Source organism: Idiotropiscis lumnitzeri, chromosome 12 (genome assembly GCF_059441095.1).
Source record: "Idiotropiscis lumnitzeri isolate Australia: NSW breed Sydney's pygmy pipehorse chromosome 12, RoL_Ilum_1.0, whole genome shotgun sequence".
Classification (NCBI taxonomy): Eukaryota; Metazoa; Chordata; class Actinopteri; order Syngnathiformes; family Syngnathidae; genus Idiotropiscis; species Idiotropiscis lumnitzeri.
In genome coordinates, this window is record NC_142402.1 from 6,034,164 (window position 1) to 6,059,367 (window position 25,204).

Here is a 25,204-nt window from a genome sequence, read left to right on the forward strand (position 1 = left end):
TACAATTGGTAGCATACCCTCAAGATCATTTCATTCATATCTTGAACATCTGAGCTTTCATTACCGTCTTGTTGAAGTACTTAAAATAAATTACATCGTTAAGGCGTTTTTTTTTTTATGTCCAGCTGTGTCTGTGTAGCTTGTGTCGATAATGGTATCTTTGTTTGTAATATTTCCTGAGGCTGCCCTGCTCCTTCGCGCCTTGTGTTCCGCTCACTTGCCCGAGTTTCTGCTTTATTCAGTCGGTGGTTCTTTATTGTGTACATTGTTACATTACTATTACAAACATAATTGATTACATTTTGTTTCCTGCCCATGTCTTTGCCTGTTTTAAATATTTGCATCTTCTAACCTGCATCATGCCTCGACAGCAACATAACCTAATACATGCAAAATATTTCATACATATACACGCATACAATACCAATAGTATTTACAGTACATAAAACATGTCTATTTTACACTTACCACAAAGTTCTCAAGCCCGGTGCTCCCTGCATTTGCAACAAAAATGCCAGAGTTGTGTGAGAAAGTGAGTCTTTCTGGGCTTCGATGGAAGGTTGTCCTCTCGGCCTCACCACAGTCCATGTAGAGACGCACCTCATTGCGCTCCACTACAACCTATCATGGGAAGAAGACAGTCTTCCATTACGAGAAAATAAAAATAAATATAGAACTAAAAATAAATATATAGCTAATGTGTATATATATATATATATATATATATATATATATATATATATACACAATTAGTTTAGGTACATTACAGATTAGATGTACTTCATTATGATTTCTGAAATAATATCTTAGTGTACAACTTACAGTAAAGCGTGTCCACTGATCTGTCATGTCTGGGACACTGAAGGCAGCAGCTTTCTGGCTATGGGATGGCTGCTTACTCTCAGTGTAGTATAATAAGATACTCTGCAGACCTGCGTGAACTGGAGTGAGGGCTAAACCCAACTCCACCACCTTTTGACGGGCATCTGTGATGGCGAAGATCATGCCTCCTCTCAGGCTGGTTGGACGGATCTAAGGTAAATGAAAAATAAAATGGAACTGCAGTTGATTACCATTTTACCAAATTTGCATTACAATTAATTGTACAAAGCACCTACACAAATACAAAGGGTATAGGACCATATTGCACGTCACCAGTATGAACAAGGGTGATTAATAATTTCTGTGTGCAGTCGTTTTCAAGTCAATTAAATATTTGAACAAAATAAAGTAGAGCTCAACAGAGAATACAAACTAATTCAAATTAATGTAACAAAACTAAAATGACGCAAAGTAACAAGAAATCTACAAAATTAAAGTGGGAGACTATATTTATTAAAAATACAATACCACAAGGCGGCGCAATTTTCAGGCCTCTTAACCATTATTTGTCGAGAATTCAAACAATATGGCATTCTGTTTTGTTAGGTTATGTTTCGTATCCAAAAGTTTCTGTTCAAACTCTTCAGTGTTACCGTGACTATGATGGCAAAGTCGATGTAGAATGAGCCTGGCACAAATGTCTTGGTGAGTCTGCCAATGTTAGCATCGGGCCCAAAGTTGTATGCTGGAAAGCCCTCAAAGCCAGGAGTGAAAGAGACTGAAGGCGGAAGGGGCACGCCAATTAACTCTGTCAAGTCCAGATGACTTCCAGAGCTTCGTTCTGAAAAGACAGACAATGCAAACTTGAGGAACAACAAAATTAATTAAATAAAGTGTCAGAGAGATTTTTATAGACCCATGCAAAAGGTAGAATATGCGTCCAAATATACAATAGCCGACACTTCTACTAAGTGGCAGTTTGTCAATGGAGGGTGCAAGGGCACTTCTGTCCCGCCCAGCTGAGTCAACTTGAAAGGCATAAAAAATATTTAATGTAGTGTAAATATATATATATATATATATATATATATATATATATATATATATATATATATATACATACATATATATATATTAGGGCTGCCAAAATTAAAGTATTAACTCAGATGATTAATCCAAAACCTTTTAACTCAGTTAAATATTTAAACTCAATTAACTCCGTTTAATTTATTTAAAAAATAATTAGCATACTTTGCAAATATTGCGCCATATTAGCTGCACATCTTTAGCACGCCTCAGAACAAAACATTGTGTTCAAGTTACCACTGGGCCTTGCAAACCAACACTGTGGCGCTCGTGGGCGGTTGTGAGAAATGTTTAGAAGAAAAATGTCTGTAAAGATGTCTCCATTTGATCGTATTCAAGAATCAAAGAAAGCTATTAGAACAGTCTTTGAATTAAATATACTTCATATTGGGTGATTTTGCATCAATTCCAAGATATTATTCAAGTAAATATCTGTTACAAGCTAATCATGGAATTTTTTGTGATTAATTAGTTAAAAAAAAATAATCACTTGACAGCACTAATATATATATACTTTGGTTCTCAAAGAAGGACCAGAGGTTGTTGCTTGATGCTCATTTTTTTTCCAGAGGGGTTTCCAGATGCTGTGAATTATCAATACTTTACTTCCTTGTCTATGTAAACTTGTTCTAGCAGATATCTGAACTAACCATCAAATCTTTTGGTCTGCTATTGGTGTCCATGCAGGCTCATTGACCAGATTAGTGAAATGAATAAAAGTAGTTGTGAATCTTCCTGACTTTTATTCGACTTGATTTTATCCGGACACTGTTAACGCGTCACTGCACTGCCTCGCAATGACATAATCCTCCAAAACAGTATTTCACAATGTGTGGCAATTATATTATTATGTGCATATGGGTCTGAATTCATGGCGCCATATTCCCTTTATTTTCAATCATTGAGCCTGTCATAAGGCCCAGTACCCACTGGGCCAGAATACAAACTCCAGCCCGCCCATTATATCCGCTCCGTGGATCTGTTTTGATATCAGTAAATATAGAGCACCGTATTCCAGCTAGCTTGCTGTTGTACAGGGCGCGGCTTTGTGGCTACTATAACTGTTTGGAATCATATTTGTTCAAATAAAAAAAAACTATTGTGATCTTGTAAGCACATTCATGTGTAAATGTGATTTTTGATCAAATACAATATGAATATCATTGGAGGAAACAGTAATCTATTTTATATTGATACAATAATAGGGTGAAATTAAGTGGGACGGTCTGCGTCGTGAAAATAAGTCCCAATCCGACTCTGCCTGTCTCCTATAGCGACCAACTCTCACCTCAGCATTCTAGTCAACATCACCCCAGCTACGGTATTTATACCTATAGTTATGCACACACATTCTCGGTTGCTACCCAAGTGAGGACTTATTATGGACATAAAACATCTTCTAATCTTTCCCCCTAACCTTGGGCGTCACAAATGAACAATCGCAATGAGGCCAATGTTAACCCCAAAACTTCTCTTAATCTTTCAGACATTGTGCTCGATGGAGGCCACACACACTTTCTTTCACCCATATGAGCAAAAGCTACAGATTACACCAGACACTCCAAAGATTTGGGGCTCTCTAATTTATCTGCCTGACCAACTGGAAACATACCCGATTAGAGGCTTTAGTGTGAATGAATGTGTGTGGAAGTATGCGCTGGGGGAAGAGCGAATGACAGCTCAAGTGCCTCTATCCAAATTCATGTGATACAATTAGCTTGTACAGTTTATAAACTTTGCATTTGTAGATGTAATGTCGCAAACACAAAAGGGAAAGTGTGCAGTCAATATCATAAAAAAAAAAAGCAAAGTTCAATGTAATCATCTGATGCCGTCATTCATGCTCTGAATTATATCTATCCTGTACTACAAACTAAAATAAGTATATCAAACCTTTATGCATACATGGAGAAAACTGTTGTTTTCCCTCTGTTCTGTTAATGAACGAAGTAAAAAATATAATAATAATAATAATATACAAAATTTGTTTCTACTCTTAGCCCATATCCTAGCCAATGAAAATGAGAACAAAAATGATGGTATCATATCTTAAAGGGATCACCCGGTCGTGATGCTCCATTTTACACCAATAAGTTCAATGTATGCATTTTTGTATTTCTTATTCAGGAAAATGATATTAGCTTCCATTACTATCCAACCATTTCTAAGCCACTTGTCCTCATGAGGGTCGTGGGGTGCTGGAGCCTATCCCAGCTGTCTTCGGGCAGTAGGCGGGGGTGCACCCTGAACTGGTTGCCAGCCAATTGGAGGACACACAGAGACAAACAACCATCATACCAAAAGCAATTTAGCCACGGGGAAAACATGCAAACTCCACACAGGAAGGAGCGACCCAGAATCAATCCCACGACCTCGGCACTGTGAGGCCATCGTGCTAACCGGTCGTCCACTGTGCCGCCCTGCTTCCATTTTAAATTTTACCAATTTGTTTTGGCTTCCTCCATTTCTTGGTGGGAGTCACAATGGGAACCGGAGACTATTTGTACTTAAAATTATGGTAAATACATGTTTGCATGACATATCCTCACTAGCGTCTCTCAAAACCGCCACTTAGTGACCGCACACGGCACCGCAACACGGAAATTTCACCAAGTTGACCTTTGGGGCTTGTCGTGGACCTATTAGCACCACCATCTTTGGCTGGACAGAATTTGCATTAGCCCCACTACGACTGCATGACCGCCGGGGTTCATCCCTGCTTGCGACAAGGACGTCCATGAGCTCTTGTTGTGTGCTCTTGGGCTGGCTTACCGTTGGCGAGCGGCCATAACGTGTGGCTCCATGTCTGGATGTTACGAAGCCAATTTCTTTCAGCTAACCTCGTCTGTTTAGTGGCCGAAAGCTAATAGCTGCCTTGAGAGCAGCAGTGGTGTTACAGTTGCCGTCTGCAGTGTGAACTTCTATGGCTGATGGCTTGTCTGTTTTCTGATTTGTAACAAAACTTTAGCATAGCTAAATGTCCAAAGCATTATTTTGTTTTTGTTTTTTTTTTGCGACTCACAAGTGCCCATTCTTATTTTCAGCTACAACTGTGCTTTCTCATTGCCATCCTGCTAATTTACAAAATCCACCACTATTTATTCTCTGCACATGACTTGGAAGCAACGCTGGTTGAAGATGCGGCAATTTCAACCCACAGATGCGAGAGGTTTCCAGCATATACGTATGCTAATTGTCAAGTGAGAGAAATTAGTGAAAATGCAATCAATCTTCAAATCTTTCACTTTTCTTCGCAACACTATGGGCTAGTCGTCGCCTTGTTGCAACCACCTGAAGAGAAGGGCTGTGCACAGAGTGCTGCATCGCTTGAGTTAGGGGACGGAGACAGTGCCTTGCTTAAGGGCCCGTTAGCAGGAGCCAGCAAGCAGACTGGCATCTAACAAGTTGTTTCCACTGGTCCGCAGACGGACATGTACTGTGGTCTTCTGTGTCCAAAGCCTAATTTGCTGCCCCATAACCTTAACCAAACACGACTACAAAATTCGAAATCCCACCACGAACTTTAACCCCTTATACTTGGAGTCATTATCACACTGATGAAAGTGAATGGACGCAAAACCTGAGCGACACTAAGCTCTCTCCTTCAATAAATGATTCACTTTAACACTCGAAATGCAATCTAAAAGTTAATTAAAAGCCCTAAATCTGACTTTTGAATGTGTGTCAGTAGTCATAAATTGCGTAACAACACCGTCACAAAGACCTTGTATGTCCATTTGCCAATTCAATTCAATTGTGACCAAAGCTAAATATTCAATGTGTCGTTACGTGTAAGATTGCAACACCAACTTGACATCTTGGTCTCTCAAGAGACTAATTAGGGTTCATACTTCATCAACAAATGTCACTTCAATCCGAATTTGTATCTTTTGATAAATCTTTGTGGAACAATTTCTCTTCAAAATCTCTCAAACTCCACATAATCCTCATCATGTTGGCCACATGAATGCTTGATCAGCTTGGCGAGACTTATAAAATCCACCCCCTCCACGTTGCCGCACATAACCTTTTAAACCCACCTTGACCCTGTCATGCCACACAAAAGCTCCCCGCTGTTTGGCCCACTCCCCCGAGATTTCTCAGGCTCCCAAAGATTTAGTGCAACTCAAATCAGGGTACGGCTATGTCACATACCAGCGTGCTACCAGAGCAAAAGCAAGGGCTGCAAGAAAGTGAGAGGTGTGCATGCACAATCTTGACACCACTTGAAACACAAGAATCTCCTTCAACTAATTCCTTTTGTCCAGAAAAGTATCAAATATTCTTTTTATGTCATGACTGTAATGTGACAAACAGGCTTTTACGTGGATTGTTTGTTTTATTTTACGGTCATTTAATTTGCCTGATTTGGGATTCATAAATTTTTTTAATGGCTCATCAATTGTTAGGGCATGATGCTTTGAAGTGTTTTGTTAATAATTAAGCAGACACACAAAAGGCTTTTTCATTCCTATTTGTATTTCATAATCTTGATTGGTCCTGTGCTGTACAATTTAACTATTCAATAAGCATTGATCTCAGTGAGGAACCAAATTTCTGACCTACATCTTAAACTGAAAAATCCAAAGTGATCATTGTCTACTTGCAATATGCAATTGGAAGGACAGCCGATGAGATGTCTGTGAATATTCTTATTCATCCAGATCATTTCCTCCACAGGGCATTGAATCAATTGCAACTGCATAGTTCTGTTTTTTTGGAAAACATTCCGCCTTCCACCCTCACATCCACAAGGCTAGTTAGAAGAGTTCTAGCCAGGGCGCTGCCACTAGGATATGACTACAAACTACTTCCCCGAATGCAACACAGATATAAAAAGCACAGAAAAGCTGTCGAAAACCCACCAGTTTGTACACTCACCACTTTTCCAGCGTTTCAATGGTTTGAAACGGGATCTGGCATAACTGATCATCACAACTGTAGTTGCAGCTGGAGGTGGCGTCCCCCACAAAGACCTTGCAGGGCTAAGAATATTCATCTCAGTCTGGATCACACTACTGAAAGTGGTCACTGTTGTCTTGTCCTCGTGTCCCACCCGCGCTGTTGTCCCTTGCAGAGGACTGGGTGAAGTTATGGATGACGGAGTGGGTGTAGGGCTGCTCTTTGGGCTCGCCCAAAAGAAAGACCACCACTGTGCTCGTACAGGTGCGAACAGGAGTAGGAAAAGAGCAAGTGAGATGCAAAGAGTTCCCATTCTCCTCTTCTAGTGTCATAAACAAAATTTTTGAAAAAAAAAAAGGAGGATCCCGTCAAGTGTAGTAATGATGAACCGCACTGATAAGCCACACGCAGTGTGACTCACATATGTCGAGTCAATACCAAGTTATCCAACAGGAAGAAAAAGTGAACAATTTTGTACCTTCTCGCTGTCCTTGCTCCATCCCCTTTCATGCTCTTTAACCTCGCTCTCTTTTGCCTCTCTTCCCCCGCCTCTTTCTGTAATTAGTGACTCCCCTTCCTCTGGCCCTCCATAACACAGCAGACCTGATTTTCACTCCCTTGTCCCTTCACTCGGGTGGACGGGCAGATTATAGCATGTGCTCATGATGCCTTCCTTCTTTTCCTCTCTCTACAATTTACAACTATTGCATGAATGTCATGTCTTGACACCATTAATTTATATACGAGTGCAGAATTCAGCAAGTTCAAGGTCAAGGTGGTGGGAACCCACTCGTGACCAACTTTGAGTGAGAGATTACACGCTGACTTGATCACAAGTCAAACACAGGGCTGACACATGTTATACATGTTTACATAACAATAACCCATTATCATTCATGTTTTTCAAAGGCTACAACAACAGAGCGAGTGCCCAACCAAGTTGTTTTGGTTGTGATATTCCCACACATGCCTACAGGGGGCGTTCTGGGTTAACAAGCGAGGTCTGTTCCAGTGGTTGAAACATGCCCGAGTCTATCACAAACCTATGCAAAAGGAGTAGTAAAGTCAGGACTGGATCTACAATATATGAAATGTATGATAATAAATACAGTAGAATAAATCAATATGAGACAGTCAAAAGAAAAAAACTGTTTAGTAGGTTGGTAACTGACCTTTCCTTATTGTGCCACATTTCATTCATTCGACACAAAATATCCTAATGGAATTATAATTCAAATTAGGATGGAAAAAAAACCTCTATGCTATAGATATTAACAGTCAAATTAAAATAGTAAATATGACGTTAACAGAATCTGCCGTGGCGTTTGTTACCTCAAAATATTATCGCCGCACAATGAGCAGTAAAGCCAAAGCCGACTGGAAGTCGCGTATTTTGCTAGGTTTGGCAACTGTTTTTCATGACTGGCCGAGGGTTGGAAAATGGTCTTGCTGCCTGTGCGTGTCATGTCACATGATGGAACAGCCAATCAAAATGGGAGCAAACGAGAGAGACAGCGAGAAACAGAGAGCGAGAGAGAGAGTGAGAGATGCAGCATGAATTTATACAGATTTTCTTTCCCTGCTGTGTGTCTTTTCACCACATTTACACATTAGAATGACCCATATTTCATGATTAAAAACACAGAAATTTTGTTTTATCACCTGAACAAAATACTGTACTGTACAATATAAAACTATTAATGAAACATTGGCCAATGAAGGTTTGTCAGCAATGCAAAAGGCCAATTTGACACACTGTATTTTGTGGATTATAAAACGCACATGTATGTAAGCTGCAGCAACTCTTTTCTGGAAAATAAATAAATAAATAAAAAATAAGCCGCAGTTTTCTTTGTTGAAAAAAAAATAGTTGTTTACTGCTTGTACAGAACGATTTTGTACTGTGAATGCAGATAAAGGTACACAAACAGATGCCTTTTAACATGGCAACAACTTTGCGAATTAAAACAGAACAGACCCAAGAGGGGAAAAAAAAAGAGTTTTATTTAGCGTATTTTCTGAACTATAGAGTGCCCCTACCAAAGTTAATTAATTTGTTAATACATTTGTTATTCACTCGGATTGCTTGTTGTATAGGCGCAATGGTCCTTACTTGCCATACTTATTCATGCGCTTTTTTGTAATGAGACACACCTTTTGAGAAAGTATTTAAATATTTTCTCAATTCTCAGAAGTGAGGAAAACAAAGTTGATTCAGTATTCAAATAAAAATAATTAGCGGTGTCTGACATGCTGTTGCTCTGCTCAGATATGTTGTGCTCCAAGTTGTTATTGTAATGTTAGAATTTATGGCGTCCTTCAACTACAGCACTCGCTGTTATGAGCATGTTTTTCTGCCAGCGTTGCATGATTTAATATTAGCTTATTTGAATGCATTACTCGATTCAGAATACAATACGTATGCCTCACGATGCATCAAATCATCAATTATTTCTCCCACCCTCTAAAATGTTATGCTTTGGCAATACTATTCAGTAAACTACATGGTTTGACAGCTTCAAGAATGACAATAAACAATGTTGCACATTTATGACTGATTCTAATAATTTTTCCCATAGACAATTTTTTTGAAGCGTCAAAAGTAAAAAAAACTGTCTGAGTGGCCTTTTATCATCTATTACTTGTTTTTTGGGGGGTTAAAGTTGCCTAACAAAATGTCACAACAGAAGCACCTCAATACAGAGTCAGTAATTAAATGTGAAGAATCACGTTATACCAACTCAATCGGCTGATCATGAATGAGAAAGTTCGGTCTAATTTATGCATGCTTTCAACAGATGTTTACCAACAAGCTGATAAAGACATTTTACTCAAAGTTAGCATTTAGCAGGTTAAATGTTAGTTTCCGGAATGTCAGTCTTGGTAACAAGCGCTGGTTATTGAAGTGACTAATTGTCTGAAAGTTGAAATGTTGTGAGTCTACTTTACTACATGATGGGAAGAATGATTGGACACCCTCTAATGGAGCAGATGAAGGGTTTAGTGAGGCTGAGCAAACTGGCCTTTGGCTTGAATCCTTGTGGATTAGTCAGAGAGGAGGAGTAGAAAGGTCTGGGGTGGTCTGCTGGGCTGGAACATCAGGGATCGATTAGTGCAGATAAGAGTGAGAGGTTTATGGGGATACCTTAACGATACATCTTGAAAATGTGTCCCGAACCATTCTTCCATTTGCAGCGTTATTGTGCTTCAACCTCCCACTAGTCAAAGATGCATTTAACAGATTTTCGCTACAGTATAGCGATGACACTTTATCCTTATCAGTTCATCTCCACAAAGCAGATATTAATATCACATATCTTCAATGCACTGTGTAATTGGATGTTATAAATGTTTACATGTTGCAACACACTCATTGACTATGCATAGTGACCCCATTTAGGGCCTCTGGATTCCAGGAAAAGTAACCCCTTCACTTCCCTCTCACTTTCCGCTCTGGCCAACAATCCTAACAATAACCTCTAATTGGTTTACTGTCACAGCCAATCATAGTAGTTACTAGAAATTTATTATCACCTGTAAACATCCTTGAGTCTCAAGGATGCCTTTAGAGATTGAGAGCACTGCAGACACAAGTAAAAAGTGCAAATTTCATTGTTAGAACTGTAATAGTGTGATGTCTTATTCTATAGAACAGGCTTGGGCAAACTACGGCCCGGGGGCCACATGCGGCCCGTTAAACGTTTTAATCCGGCCCGCCGAACTTAAAAAAAATTAAATGAATAAACCCTGTTAATGTTTTATTTTCTAAATACTGTAGTTTTTCAAAGACATATATAATGTTGTAATGCTTTTGTTCACTTTCATTTGAAATTAAATGTATTTTTTTTTCTCCGATGAGATGAGGTTACCAAAACTGCTCCTGGTCCGGCCCATCTGTCAAATTTTAGAACCCATTGTGGCCCGCCAATCAAAAAGTTTGCCCACCCCGGCTATAGAACCTATAACAGATATAGTACTGTACTACTTCTTTTGTACAGTTAAACGGGGTCACCAACATGGCGCATGCGGGCACCATGTAGCCCCCAAGCACCACATGTGTAGCCCATGCGCCGGCTCAAAAAACAACTGTCCACTGATGGCTGATTTTCTAGGAATGTTGCATAAGTAATCTTTTGACAACAGTGACAAAGCTTTATAGTCATAGTGATGCATATTGATATTTAACTGTTCCAAATTATTGTCAGAAATAATTAACGTAATCAGTGTCGTCACATAAATTAATATCATTAATTATTCATGAAATTTACAATAATATCAATGTTTAAATTGATTTTTTATTTTGGAAGTCAAGCGTGCATCAAAATGGCAGCTCTTCCCAATGGTCAGTAGCCTACCACAGAAGTAGATCTCTCTTTCTAAAAAAAAAAGGAAAAAAAGTGGTGCCCCCTGCTGTATTCGGTTGCACAAGAGAGCATCACCTGAAAGCAATCTTATATTTTATTACCCTCTAGTGTTCTAGTGCAAATCTCAGTGACGAGTATTGATGAAATACAGTCTGAACGTGTATACAGTACTGTATTCCGTTTAGTTTCCTATGGTTGTTTATATTTGTTGTCTTGGTTATGTTGTCATCATTGTTATGGATTTTTGTCGTGTTAATTTTTTTTTATGTGTGCGGTTTGAAGAGGGGGACATATGTCTCCAGTTTTGCTCTGAGGTAAACAGTTTGACATATTTGACTATTTCTGACATTACTGTGAGCTCTATTACTGAAAGACGCCATTTATGGCACAGTGGATCATAAAAAAAACAAACTGCTAAATAATCACATAGCTCAACTAACATCCTGAATACAGTCAGTTGACCATCTATCCTTTTTTTCTACTGCTTGTCCTCAGATACAGAGGTCAAACATAGAGTTGTTCTCGAGTAATGGTATACCTCTCTCTCTCACTCTCTCTCTCTTCTACACTAAACTCACACACCAACCACACGTACGCAGACGTGTGCACACGCGTGCACTCACGCACACACTGTAGCCACTAATCAATGACACCAGTGTTAAAACTTGACTTTTCTCATGCACTTCCCCCAGCTTCCTTTCACTCTTTTACTCCCCCTACGGTGTGTTTTCATTTCATATTTCTAGTCCATGTTCAGTCAGGAAAGGAAGAAAAGCTCTTTTTAGAAAGTCCAGTCCAGACAGTCCAGAGTTCGAAGAAATTATATCATCATGTGGAGAAAGAAGCCAGGGCATGCATTAAATAGAAACAACTCAATCTGGCGAGTGAATCCAAGAGGAAATCAAGTCTATAACCATTTTTGGTTTTGAGGAATGAATGAAACTGTTTCCGGAATGTCCATCAAATGGATAGCTAGAAGGTGAACCGTCATACAACAAAGCAATAAATTTGAGTTTGGTTTCTGGTTACTTGCCGTGCTTTCGTGGAGCTGTGTTTGTCCAATTACTACTCAACGATAGCGTGAATGTAATTCTCAAAGGTTGTCTGTCACGATATGTGTTGAAATTGACTGGCAACCACTCGAGATGGTTGCCGCCCTTTCGCCTGATGTCAGCAAGGACCATGAAGAGGTGGTAGGTTTAGTTTATGATGATACCAATTGTAGAAACAAGACAAGACAAATATCATAGCTGCATATAAATTAATGACATTTTACAAAGGTGTGTTAAACAATGTGTTGAATAAAAAAAAATGCTAATTGCACTAAATCAAAGAATGCAATAAGAATTCTGTACAACTAATTCCCAAAAAAATGACCTGAAAATAACTTGGCTAAAACAGCGGCAGGCCTGATTTGCATTCATTCTCTCTGGGTTTACGCTTCCGATCACATAGTTGAAAGGAATTAAACTCTTTATTGTATTTTTTTTTAATATATAGATACAGTTTAACATTTAGGAAAGTGACAAGACTAACACAAAACAGATTGTCAAAGCAGAGGGCAAGAAAGATGAAATAATAAGAGGAAAGGTGAAAACAGGAGAACAGCGGGAGTCAGGGAGGTTATCACAAGAGGAGCCTGCCCCAAGGGGAGCATTAACCCAAACATTTGACCTTGCATACAATGCCGCTGCCGTGGACTGATCCAGGCCCTTGTCTTCTAATCTTAAAATTGTTTGTACACCAACGTCAGCAGAAATTCGAGTGCAGTTTGTGTTCATCCAGAGCCACTTGAGCCTTGGATAGCTAACAGGATTTAGATAGGCTGGTGTTGAATGATGTTAAATTATTTTCTCATTGTTGGCCACACGATATCAAGGATCTTAAAAAAATAAAAAATCTGTCACACTCAATTGTTAGGAGTTGTTCATAAAACAAGGGGAAAACAATTTCTGATCATATTGCTTCGTCTTAGAATCCATTTTTTGGGAACATGACATGATAAATCCTGGAAAACAGGTTATCTGACTTTCTGTGTGTGCTGCGATAAGGAGCATACGGTTTGTATGGTTCATGTCCTGATGGTTGAATCTCAACTAGCTTTTGTTACAGTGTCATGAAAACCTCTCCATCTAATTCTTTTTTTTTTTTTTTTTTTGCATAGTTTACCAGCTTTAAATGTTTATGATCATAAAAAAAAATAAAAAAAATCTCAGGCAAAGATAAGTATGGTGATTTAAAAATAAATAAATAAATAAAAATACTCAATTCCACCTAGCCCTGTGTGGAAAAAGTAATTACCACTCTTGTTAAACTTGTGAGATAATTTTCACTGACAACCTGTTGAGCTCAACTGCCGTTCAGTCAAGAAATCACTTTAAAAGAATCCGTCAGATGCTATAATGTAGTCGGTGAAAATGTCTCAAAAAGGTGCAACAAAATGCCTTGAGCCAAAGAAACTCAAGAACAGACAAAAAAAAAAAGGTTAACACATTCATCTCAAGTTGTTGAACTCCGCTCGTCTCCAACAATTCCTTCCTTTAAACATACATTATCTTTTTTCACTAGCTTTTAATTAGCTCTGTTGAGTGTAATGTATTGTTATTTTTTTTTTTTTATATGCATTTGAAATGTATAGCAATGTTACTTTTTATCCCGAGGCACACTGAGTTTATGTTTGCCATGAGAAAAAAAAATAACAAAACAAATTGACATTGACATAGCTAAGGGATTACCTTAGCATTGAACTCCATTTTGCCTGAAATGCTTGATAAGACAAGACGTAATTCATAATCGACAGAATTCCAAGCGATCAAATATTTCAATCAATTCATTGACTAATTCATCCCAAGTACGTGCTTTTGGACACATTATAAAGAATTGCTAAACAAAATCTATAGTTAGATGGAAGCAGATGAAAGGCTTAGTTACAGATACATTTCAGGTTTTATAGCTTAGCGACAGTCTGAGTGACAGTTGTCTCGGTTGAGATGAACATCTTTCCAACAAATACTCATTTGCTTTGTCAACGTCACGTTGTAAGTAAGGCATACTGTAGATAAAGGAATTCGTTGTTTGAACTTTGGAGATCAGAGGCGACCATCTGCAGAGGGCTCGTTTCCATGACATCGAGTGTCTCGGACTTTTACTTCCCAAATCCCCTGCCATCCATCCTGTCACCCAGATTTCACTCCGTGAAGAACACAAAGAGGTCATCCAGTGATGTTTTTGCATGGGCTTGTGCCTATAAAGAAAGCCGAGCAATCTGCTTGGTGACGGATATTTACTGTGTGGAATGAAAGACAACTTTCAGGAAAAATGTAACAGGAAAATATTATCTCATATTTGCTGCAGAGTGTCACTGGCAGAGAACCATCGACAGTGTTTCCACTTGACAACACTCACTATTGTTTGGTGATCTAAACAGCTCGTTGAAATGGTCATTTACACTACATGATTAATGTACAATAAGGGCAAGTTTTATATCCTGGCAGGTTGGTTCCAGACACAAGATGGCAGCTGATCTGCTTTGTACATTTCATTTTGTTTGTTTCCCAATCTTGAATTTAAGACCGGAAGCCTGTCAAAGAAATTGCCACGGTTAGGATGTAGAGTTTTCTGATACTGATATTGTTTATTTCAGTGGCGGGCCATGCTTTCCACACATAGGCCTTCAGTGAAGTCCCCTGATAGTAGCATTATTTATGACGCCACGGCTGGAAAAATAATATAGAGATGCACACTTACGCACTACTAGGTGTTGAATGAACTCGGCTCAAGAGAGCAAGCTTCTCACTTACTTTTCCCTGCCCAGTCACAAGTGATTATCGAATAACAGGACACGTTCGCACCTTCAATGTGAGGCCTGCGAGAAGGCTTACTGTAACCAACCCGTGATCTGATTGGCTGTCACAACTGTCTATTAACTGTGAGAGGCTGGTCACTCACACAGCACACACGCTCGCAGAGAAGAATTCGAAGGCTCTGAGGAAAAGAATGAGCGGCTGGTGTCATGAAATCTGGCGTGCAACATTTTGATTAAAATGAAAAATACAACGTAATATGACAGGGATGTGATGCGTTATGATGGAATAAAATTATCTAATATTTATAATTATTATCACAAATATGATCACGACTTCTTGATTATGTTAGGCCAGCAAAGAAGGCCTTAACTGCTCACCACTGGTTGATTGAGTTTTTTCCCTCCTCGTTTGGCTTTTTTTACTAAAAAATGGCATACATTAAGCCAGCAACAGAAAAATAAATATGCACAAACAGACCACATTGATAGAAGTCTTTAGTTGTCTGCCTATTTCTGTAAATTAGTTGAACCAGTGAGACAAGGTGATTATGTAATGAGTTGTATTTCTTTATCGCTTGTTTATTTTGACTTGAGCAATGTCAAACTACTACTGTAGATTATTTGAAACTATGTATATTTGGAAACTATATTTATGTCATTTGGGGGTCAGAGCCTTGATGAAGGCCAGTCCAACAATCCTGCGTCATACATGTTTGGTGGGTATCAAAACGACAGCTATTTGATTAACATAAGTTTCTGTACACTTGCACAGTTTTATATACCATATACACAGATGGTCCTATCGAGTCTGGGTTTCCACACACACACACACACTTCTTTGTGTTCCTTCTGTAGATAAGATCTGCCAGTCAGTAAGCATTGGTCCTTGCCGTCTACTTTGTTATCGACACCCACTTTTCCCTTTCATCTATGAAGTGGAGCTTAAAGTTTATTCTATTAGACTACCTTAAATCACAGAAATCTATATTACTAAAACATTTGCTTCCATCAATCAGTCGTACAATGCTTATGATGGTGAGGTTAATGTAAAAATAATAATCCCTTTATTAGTCCCACAATGGGGAAATTCGAGATTCGAACCCAGGCCTCCTGGGGAGACTGGGTCCTGAACGCGGCGCCTTAGACCACTCGGCCATCCTGGCAGCCACGAGATTCGAACCCAGGCCTCCTGGGGAGACTGGGTCCGGAACGCGGCGCCTTAGACCACTCGGCCATCCTGGCAGCCAGATTCGAACCCAGGCCTCCTGGGGAGACTGGGTCCGGAACGCGGCGCCTTAGACCACTCGGCCATCCTGGCAGGGATGCATAAACAATTACAATTATATAAAGTTACACGATGGAGCCCTTCAATCGGTCGACAGACATGCTTTGTCGCCTTTCTGCCCCAAAGCATGGCTTGTGAGACGCACACAATGATAATGATTCATGGTTAACTTTTGAAAAGTAACCATGGAAATGGAGATACAAACAACAGCGACTGACTTCTGTACAGTAGCTTGAATGAACAACATACAGCAAGCGAACTTTAAAGGAAATGTGATGCAAACCATTTTCCTTTTCTACTACTGTAAATTGGATTTTTTTTTTGGGGGGGGGGGGGCTTCTCTTTAAAACTAACTTCTTCAACACAACGGTGGGAACTGAGGTTCTGCTTTGTCACATCCCATCATGGAAAACACTACTCTGTTTTCAAAGTTCAGTCTTCAGGCATTCAAGTTTCCAGTGAATATTTGTTCCCATTAAACCCCAAATGCTTGACTGTTCCATTATTTTTTTACAGTTGCTCCATTGTGCAAAACCTCGTTCCAATCAAAGTCAATGTTGCTCAATGAACACATTCGACACTCTGCCCTGAGTCGGTCCAATCCTAATGCAGTGTATTGACGCCATTTAGGGGGAGCCCCTCTCATCTGATACGTGAGCATGCAGAGTTCAGACACCGAGTTGGAATAGGAAACAAATAATGTCAAGGGTGGAAACTGGTTGAAAAGCAGACTGTGGGCGCAACTGTGAAAGCGTTAATGATGGAGGACAACAACTACCGGATGTATGGAAAAAGTGATGCAGGTTTCCACAAGCTTAACATGAATTAAAAATGATAACGCAAGTGATGTTCTATGATTAAAATATGAGTTTTATTATGAAATCAATTGCAGAAGTAATAAAAAAAACTAATAAAATCATGAAAATAGAATCCCATTCAGAGCAAGTCAACCAAGTGCTAACTGAAAAAGATATGACCGAGTCGGTGAGTAGAAACCTTCCAACTCATCCATACGTCCTCTGGGCAAATATAGAAAAATAACCACTCACACTTACATTGAAACCTGTAATCAATTTCAAATTAACTTCTTGAAGAAAGGCGAAGTATATGGAGAAAACCAATACAAGCAAACTCCACTCAGAAAGGCCAGATAGTCGAACTCTGAGAAAACATGCAATTCACTCACTTCTCATGTAAAAAGATTGGCGCAACAACTAAGAGAATGAACTCTGGTGGGACAGTAATTTCGAAAGAAAAGGTGTCTCGTAGGTGCATGATAGCATTGATGTCCCCAATATAAATAAATTGCCAGTGAAGCAGCGCAATGCAGGATCAATCTGATACAATGCGCTTTTGGGGGTTTAGCCCACAAACAAAAACATATCAGTTCAATTCAAGCCATTTTCTTGAGCAAGGGGCTGACACAAGATCCGGCACTGCTCACTGTTCCTAACGGATATACAAATGAATTAAAGACAGACAACAAATGTTGCTGTACATTTAACAATTATTTAATTATTAATTATTTTCTTTTTTTTTTTAATTTTTTTTTTAACTGTCAGCATGTGAAGCCCTGTTGAGACTTTTTGTGATTAAGGCCTTTATAAATAGATCCGACTTTGACTTTACAATGAATCTGCCTTTATAAAAATAATAATCCATTGTTTGGATTTCATTTTTTAATTAGTTTATTACTACTTCTAATGGTTTAGAAAGACAATTTGTCATCTTGTTAACTGCTGCTGTTATTATAGGGCAATATTATATTGTCAGAGCAAGTCTGTACCCCCGACTCTCTGCATTTGTGTGCGTGTAAATAGTGTAGACAGTCTAAAATTACGGATACGTGTGTGTTGGATATGTGGGTCTAATGCACCAATTTCTAATAAGATGCTTTATTGCTAATTTATACTTTTAATCTCTTTTCATGACACAAACAAACAAATACAGCAGACAGCCGAATAACAAGAACGGTTCTTTGATATTGTATCATGTCTTTATCATTTATTAATAACATTTTAAACATGCCTTTATATTTATGGTAATTTAGTTTATATTTTTGAACAAGCGGCATTTACAAGGAGAACAATGCTTACATTTATTGTACACAGAGGTAACTAATAACACAAGTTTCCCTCTGGTGTTTTTGAAATTCCGAACATTGGCAGTTACAGGGTGGTTCTTCTGAACTTGGCAGTCCTCGTAATGAGCTGTTTAGTGTGTGGAGAAAAAAATAATCCGAGTATAAAAGCACTAATGCATGAATACGTACCCCAAAAATTCTAAATGGAAAATAATTTACATCATAAATTGCCAAAATACATACACCCACACACTTGAACATGCATAATGTTAAACTGGCGCTATACAAACACCTCCCACTTCAAAAATCGTCTGTGACTTTCTCAAACACACAATAACACACGTAAGGAGGTGCCTCTGCACTAAGACTACTACACACACATACACACACACAGGCTGAGCGTATTTCTCACTGTGGTACAACATTTGGCTTGTCTGCCACCAGCGTGAAGACACACACGAGCGCATGCATGCACACAAAGGGAAAAGTTGCCCTGCTGCCAAACAAGCAATCACTCCCACAGAGTTTTAGAAGAGGCACACAACAGGAGGTAGCGCAACCAAAATCACATCTGAGGTGTAAAAAGATGGAAATGGCAAGGGGACATGACTATGTTATGTGTTTGCTTATGTAGTTTTGGGTGTGTGGGAGAAGATGTGTTGTTGGACATCTTATTCAAGCAGGGGGATCAACTTTGGAGCACATTTCAAAATGGACAAACGGGCATTCATAGATGAGGTGGTCAAAGTGGATAATAAAATAGAAATGTGTTAATGACCAACTGAAAAGGCATTCATACGTTTTCAATCTTAACATCGGAAGCTAATTTAAATATGATCAATTAATGAATTGAAAAGAATCTTAATGATATTTGTGTTTTAGGTTAACTCTTTTGTTAAAATTAAAAAAATAATTAATTTCTTCTTATCATAATGAATTCTTTTGCAGTACTTTAATTATGTAAAATATTCCGATATAAATTTCAGTTTTAGAAAATATTTAAATCATTAATCCCCAATTAAGGAATTAATATTTAATTTCACAATGATTTATTTTCCTTAAAAATATATTCATTCTGAGATAACAATTTGCACTTTTTTTAATATATTTATTTATAGTAAAACAATTAACAGTGTTTGATAAGATCAACAAGTAAAACATGACTCAATACAGTTTTATGGGTGTAAAAAAAAAATAAAAAATCTATGAAAAGAACTCCTGATAATGCAAATAAGTGGGCAAGATTAAGCAACAGAGTATGTGCTCTGTGGCCCCTCGGCCATACTTTGCCCACCACTGGTTCAGAGGCTCAAATGAAAAGAAAAAACCCCCCAAAACATTACAGCTGGAGGTATAGACTGAGTAAATAATTTTAAGTACTTGGATAGTTGTCTATTCAGGAATTTCAGATGAAAGAAAACACATTGGAACTCCTTTTGGTGCTACAAATCTTTCACTCTCCCCAATTTTTTAGAGTGTGCCCAAGGGAATTTTCATGGCTTCATCTAGAAGAACATGTAAAGGGTCACTAAGGTTGGACATGAGAGCTGATCTGATGGCTCACAATCTGTTTGTTGCTGATGCATGCAAGTTGTTCCACTCCAAACTCATCCTACCGCAACACACTCACGCTGGTACAGGTAAGAGTCTGTCTTCGCCTTTTTGGTGTTTGACTTAAAATGAGAACACTTTTTAATGAAAAGAGACTCATGCACTGTGTTAGTGAGCAAACATATTTAAATTTTGTAAAAAAAAACAAAAAACAATTAGAATGATGGTCTATAATATTAATATTCTCAAGAGTGAAATGAATTAACAGCATCGGGAGAAGCGTGAACGTTTACCTTCCAGAACTTGGGAAGGTGCGGTACGACAGCACAGGAGGACAAGATGCAAAACTAGAGGCCACCTGAGGAGACACATTAGCCATTAGCTCGATTTTGTCATGAAGTTGAGAATATTTGTTAGACAAGAAAGCTCCATATAGTGTCAAAGGTGTATGACTGTGGATCATTGAGAAACAATCAGTGATGTAATCAAATGCACCTAATTTGTATCAATCTATGGTAGCAAAATATAAGTGTCTTACCCTTGAAGCATTTTGGAAGGAAAGGATTTAGAAATCCAGGAAACAAATCCAAGTGCATGTGTGCGTTGAAATTCTGGCTAAATTTGTGCTCCCCCTGTCTCACAGCTCCCTCGCTCGCTCAGCAGTACAAAAGCTCTCTCAGTTCTGAGCCCAGTCTTCAGGCCCACAGAGTTGGGAAATGTGATTCCCTCGGTGAGAAACCCCACCCTTAATCCACTCAATTGACCCTCCCGCCCCTCACTAGGTTACTGCTTCACTCAGTTTTTCTTCATTAAATTTACTATGATGCCTTTACAAAACAACTTCTTAACATTACCTTTCATAATTACATTCGTCCTGCTTCTGCTTTAACATAATACAGATTCATGAATTGAATGAGAATATATGAATCAGGGATGGGTACATTTGTGTGGAGAATATGACTTAAATCAGATTCCTGATGACTGCTTGGATCAAACATCTACCTGCAGTTCTTCTGGTTCCCAGGTACTGCAGTGCTAGCCAACACAAAACTCAAAACGTCAAACTCGGGATGCTACTCAAGTTTGCAGTTTGATTTTTCTTGGACTTTTGTTTTTACACAGCACTCTAAATTGTGCTACTAATTTTGACATATGTATGTAAAGTTCATATAGTTGTCATTACACCCAATACAATGTTGATATACTTGTAGAAACAACAACAAGAAAGGTGCATCACATCTTTTTTTTTCGAGTTACATAGCCTCACAAGAAGAATGAGAATAAACCACAATTTTGAGTTTTGCATAGATGGACATTTTCCACATCTTTGGGGCGGATGGCGGAGGACGAGAAGTTTTTTAAAAACGGACGGGCTATTCATTCAATGTGGCTAAATTAAGTACAAATCCGTTTTTGAGGCTGATTTTAGCTATTATGGCTTTAAATCAGATGTTTTGTAGTCCAGAAATTATGGTAAGTGGATGAGAATAGGAAATTAGCCAGCCTTTTGTCATGCGGTCGCTTTTTTAATTTCTTAATTTATTTTTTAGGCGGGGGAATCAGAGTTTTAAATGTAAGGACGGAATAGGGTAATGCGCCCTTCTTTGGAGTTTGGGAGATGAAATGAGCCAATCTGTCAACCTGGCAACTAAATAATGAGCTCATACACCCATACAACAGAATATTGATCACAAATGGCTAGTTTTGTGCAGTAATTACCACAGCGAATGTTGCATTCACGTCGGAGTTTGTTAGGCTTCATTCAATGTTGCAAATGTTCGCCAACAGTTTTAGTGATTTTTCTTCTCGCCAGAAAAGTACAAACGGACATCTGCCGAATGTTTGGCAAACATTTGCGACCTTGAACGAACCTTGACGTGAATATGCATTTTTCTACCTTTGCAAACAGTTGGAAATGTTCGGCCCTCTACAAAGGTCAAACACAATAATTTTTTTTAGATTTTGAAATAATTTCACCCTTCATAGAATAAACAGAAATAATCTGTTTCAAACATAAGGGTCACAAAACCTTTATTGACTGTCCTGGCCATTTTTGTTAATTGTGGAATGTAAGTACTATCGGTAAAAGGTCAAAACAAAACAAAATATTCATGTTTTAGCTTCGATGACGAAGGTCCAATCCCAATACTGCCACAACAATCTACGGTCCTCATTGAAGTGTGTGTATGAGAGTGCAAGTTACTTACAAGTATGTGAAAATTGCAGAATCGGGACAGCGTGCTTTACGTCATCGACTTGTCACTCTGTTGGATCTGCGTCATCAAACATGTTGGCACCAGTTGCTGTTTTGACAATTTTGGTTCTTGAAATGACAGTAAACTGCAGTAAAGTATTAGATAAGTAAAGTGGCTCTGCACGATCTGCGCACATGTGCAGAAGATCGCAAAATACGTCAAAAACACACGACAAAATACTCAGGTGACATGAAAACATTGATTGACGTCACAATTACAACTTTGAAAAATTTGAATGAGTTACATTTTAAAAGATTTTTAGACACAGGCTTAGGAATTCCACTGAATGTCGCCAGTTCCCCACCAGTTAAATTTGCAATGACTTGTGGGTAATATGCTTCAACTGAGGGGTTATGGATGCAGGATCGTACCGGAGTGTAAAACAAGGGCGCAAAAGGGTTGGAGCAACAGAGAATTGGGACACCTTCCACACTTGCACTCTTGGCGGCAATGCGCGACTGAGGAGCGCAAGGGAACAAGTGTGGGTATTGGAATTGCGCCTAACTGAAAGGTGAGCCGCCCAAGGGCCTCACACAAAGTTGTTAACGTTCTTAATTGTGACACAAGTGCAAAAAGAAGCATTGTAAAAACAAAAATTGCCTCGTTATTGATAATTGACAATGTTTGATATCTCACTTCTTTGACACGAGTGTCCCTACTTCACGTGTATTTTACTTCTTCACATCCCTTGCTGAGTTTGTGCCATCTTTTCAAGCGAGTATTGAAAAAAATGAAAATAAAATGAGGTCAAAGTATGGCAATGTCTCGTGTGAAATGCTGAAATCCCACACGACATCATGCATGACGGTACTTTTCAACTTCAAAACAGTTCTTTGCGTCGCGTGCATCAAAAACAAACAACATAGTAAACTGAATTTCCCATCGAAGGATCAGAATGCGTATCACTTTTTTTTGTCTTTCAACGTGCACATTACGTGCAGGTTTAAATTTCTCAAAAATATTGGTTGAATTCCAAATTTTACCCATCAGACACCTTTGATCAACCGGGTAAACCAAATACAGACTAAAGAAAATCAAGGTAACTCAAAAACTTACTCATTGCAATCGAACTCTATGTGAATCAAAATAAGGTGTCTAGTTCTTTGTACCAGAGGAAGCCAAAGGGCTCAACGGTTTCAGAGGGCGTCGCTCTGAGAATGCCCATGCTGTGATGTTAACACCCCATTATTAACAGAAGCAGGAATGATAATGGCCCTGAAGAAAATCAAATGCGCCCTCCACTTCCTCATCCTCTGGCTCTCTTCCTCTTTGTGGAAAACATTCCCTCACCGGGCAGGCCACTTTTGTTTGACCTCTTGAGCTCTTCTCCTAGATGGAGCTGTCAGATAATCAGTCTCCCTCAAGGAAAATGAGAAAATACTGAGCCAAAGCATCACATACTACTGAACAATCAAGACAAAGACGCCAGCTCCAGCTTGGTATGCTGGGGAATATTTCCTTTCCCACAGCATCAACGGCCACTGACGACCAAAGCTACGAGACCATTGTACGTAATTACTTTAAAGAAATATATTCATTCATTCATTAAGCTTAGGTACATATATCAAAGTACAGGTAGTCGTCCTTAGCATTAACGAGTACCCACGAGGTTGCTCCAAGTTTTAAAAAGGTTGGTGAGTACATGTCTACCCCATGTGCAATATTGCATAATTGTTGTTTAGTTGGTTTTGTTAAATCATCAATCAATAAAATCGAATTAATTGGTTAAACAGTTATCGTAAAAAATGTTTTGCAATAAACTTTCATGTACAATGAATTTTTAATCAGATTATTTGCTTAATTAATGGAATCATCACTGAAATAATCGATTCCAAAAGTATTCAATAGTGACAACCGTATCAATATCGTTAGTCATTAGCGTGGCCTTTATTTCACAATGTTACATGTCACCCCCTGGCCCAAAGGGTCAACAGTTTCCTCCTTGTCTCAAAGGGAAAGTCATGAATTTTCTGTTTGCGTTGCACAGGCATTTGCCACGGCTTGACAATTGAAGCTAGTTTGCAAAGTAGTTTGAACACCCTAGGTCAAAAGAGCTCAACGTTTGAGGCACAAATGTCTCCACTACAGTAGAAGACAAAAACGTATAAAATTATTGAATCAGACATACAAGAAACTGAATTTCGATTGGCCGCAACATGCGGTTGCAGATTGACCATTACCTCATTTCAAGTATCATCTCGGCCCCCATCTACTCAGTTCCACTCGACTTGGCTTAGGATGGTCAGGTTTCCACTTCAAAATAGCACCATGGAATCTGGGAAAACCAAGCTAAGCAACCAGAAATGATATGGAGAAGATGGTAACGAGACACATTTGAGACGCTTACCTGTACGCTTCTAAAGTTTAGTCAAAATGTTATGAAAATGTTCCAAAGTGAAACCAGATCTTTGTAAGTTTATTATTTTGATTAAACGGAGACGTTAATTGTTTTACTTTCATGATGGACTGCAGAAGCCAGAGAATAATTGCTCTTGAGAGGCTGAAATAAGAAGATTTGGACAATTTTAATTTTCAACAATGTCTCCAAATGATTACGTCTTTTTCGAGTAGGCGGGGTGAACCCTGAATTGGTTGCCAATCGCAGGGCACGCAAAGACTAACAGACATCTGCGCTCACGCTAATTGTCCTAGGGACAATTTAATGTTCAATCAACCTACCATGTGTGTTTTTGGAATGTGGGAGGAAACCGGAGTACCCGGAGAAAACCTATGCAGGCACGGGGAGGACATGCAAACTCCAGCCAGGAAGGCTAAAGCCAGAATCGAACTCTGCACCTCTAAATTGTGAGGCGGACGTGTTAACGAGTCGTCCAACGTGACGCCCTTTTAATTTCAATAATATGCAAAAAAAAAAAACGATCATAGGTCTAGTAATGCCATGTTTTGCTGCCATCTGTCTGCTTCAGATAACCGAAGGAGACAAACTTAGCGAGCGTAGTTCTTCAACATCATGACTACAGCATGTGTAACAAATGAGAACGAGGTTGGGGGCCGACAATTTTTATGAATAAGGCCGGAGGGTCGAGGCCC

The 25,204-nt window shown here is 38.9% G+C and overlaps 1 protein-coding gene and 1 long non-coding RNA gene across 3 annotated transcripts in view; both read right to left on the reverse strand.

Annotated features, from left to right (window-relative positions):
* col15a1b (collagen, type XV, alpha 1b) overlaps nt 1-7,318 on the reverse strand; it is a 28,738-nt gene extending 21,420 nt beyond the window's left edge. For both annotated transcript variants that reach the window (XM_088311208.1, XM_088311207.1), the window contains exons 1-4: nt 6,790-7,318; nt 1,476-1,663; nt 823-1,032; nt 469-621 (exon numbers count right to left, since the gene is read on the reverse strand). In XM_088311208.1, coding sequence (XP_088167334.1) covers nt 469-621; nt 823-1,032; nt 1,476-1,663; nt 6,790-7,123 — 885 coding nt within the window. In that variant the 5' untranslated portion in view covers nt 7,124-7,318. The remainder of the gene's footprint in view (nt 1-468; nt 622-822; nt 1,033-1,475; nt 1,664-6,789) is intronic.
* A 6,935-nt stretch (nt 7,319-14,253) lies between these two features.
* Nucleotides 14,254-20,589, reverse strand: LOC148325621 (uncharacterized). The gene is made up of 3 exons (XR_015846162.1): nt 20,437-20,589; nt 20,192-20,256; nt 14,254-14,418 (listed from the first exon to the last, which is right to left on the reverse strand). It is a non-coding gene; the product is annotated as an uncharacterized LOC148325621 (long non-coding RNA).
* Between the last annotated feature and the right edge of the window lie 4,615 nt (nt 20,590-25,204).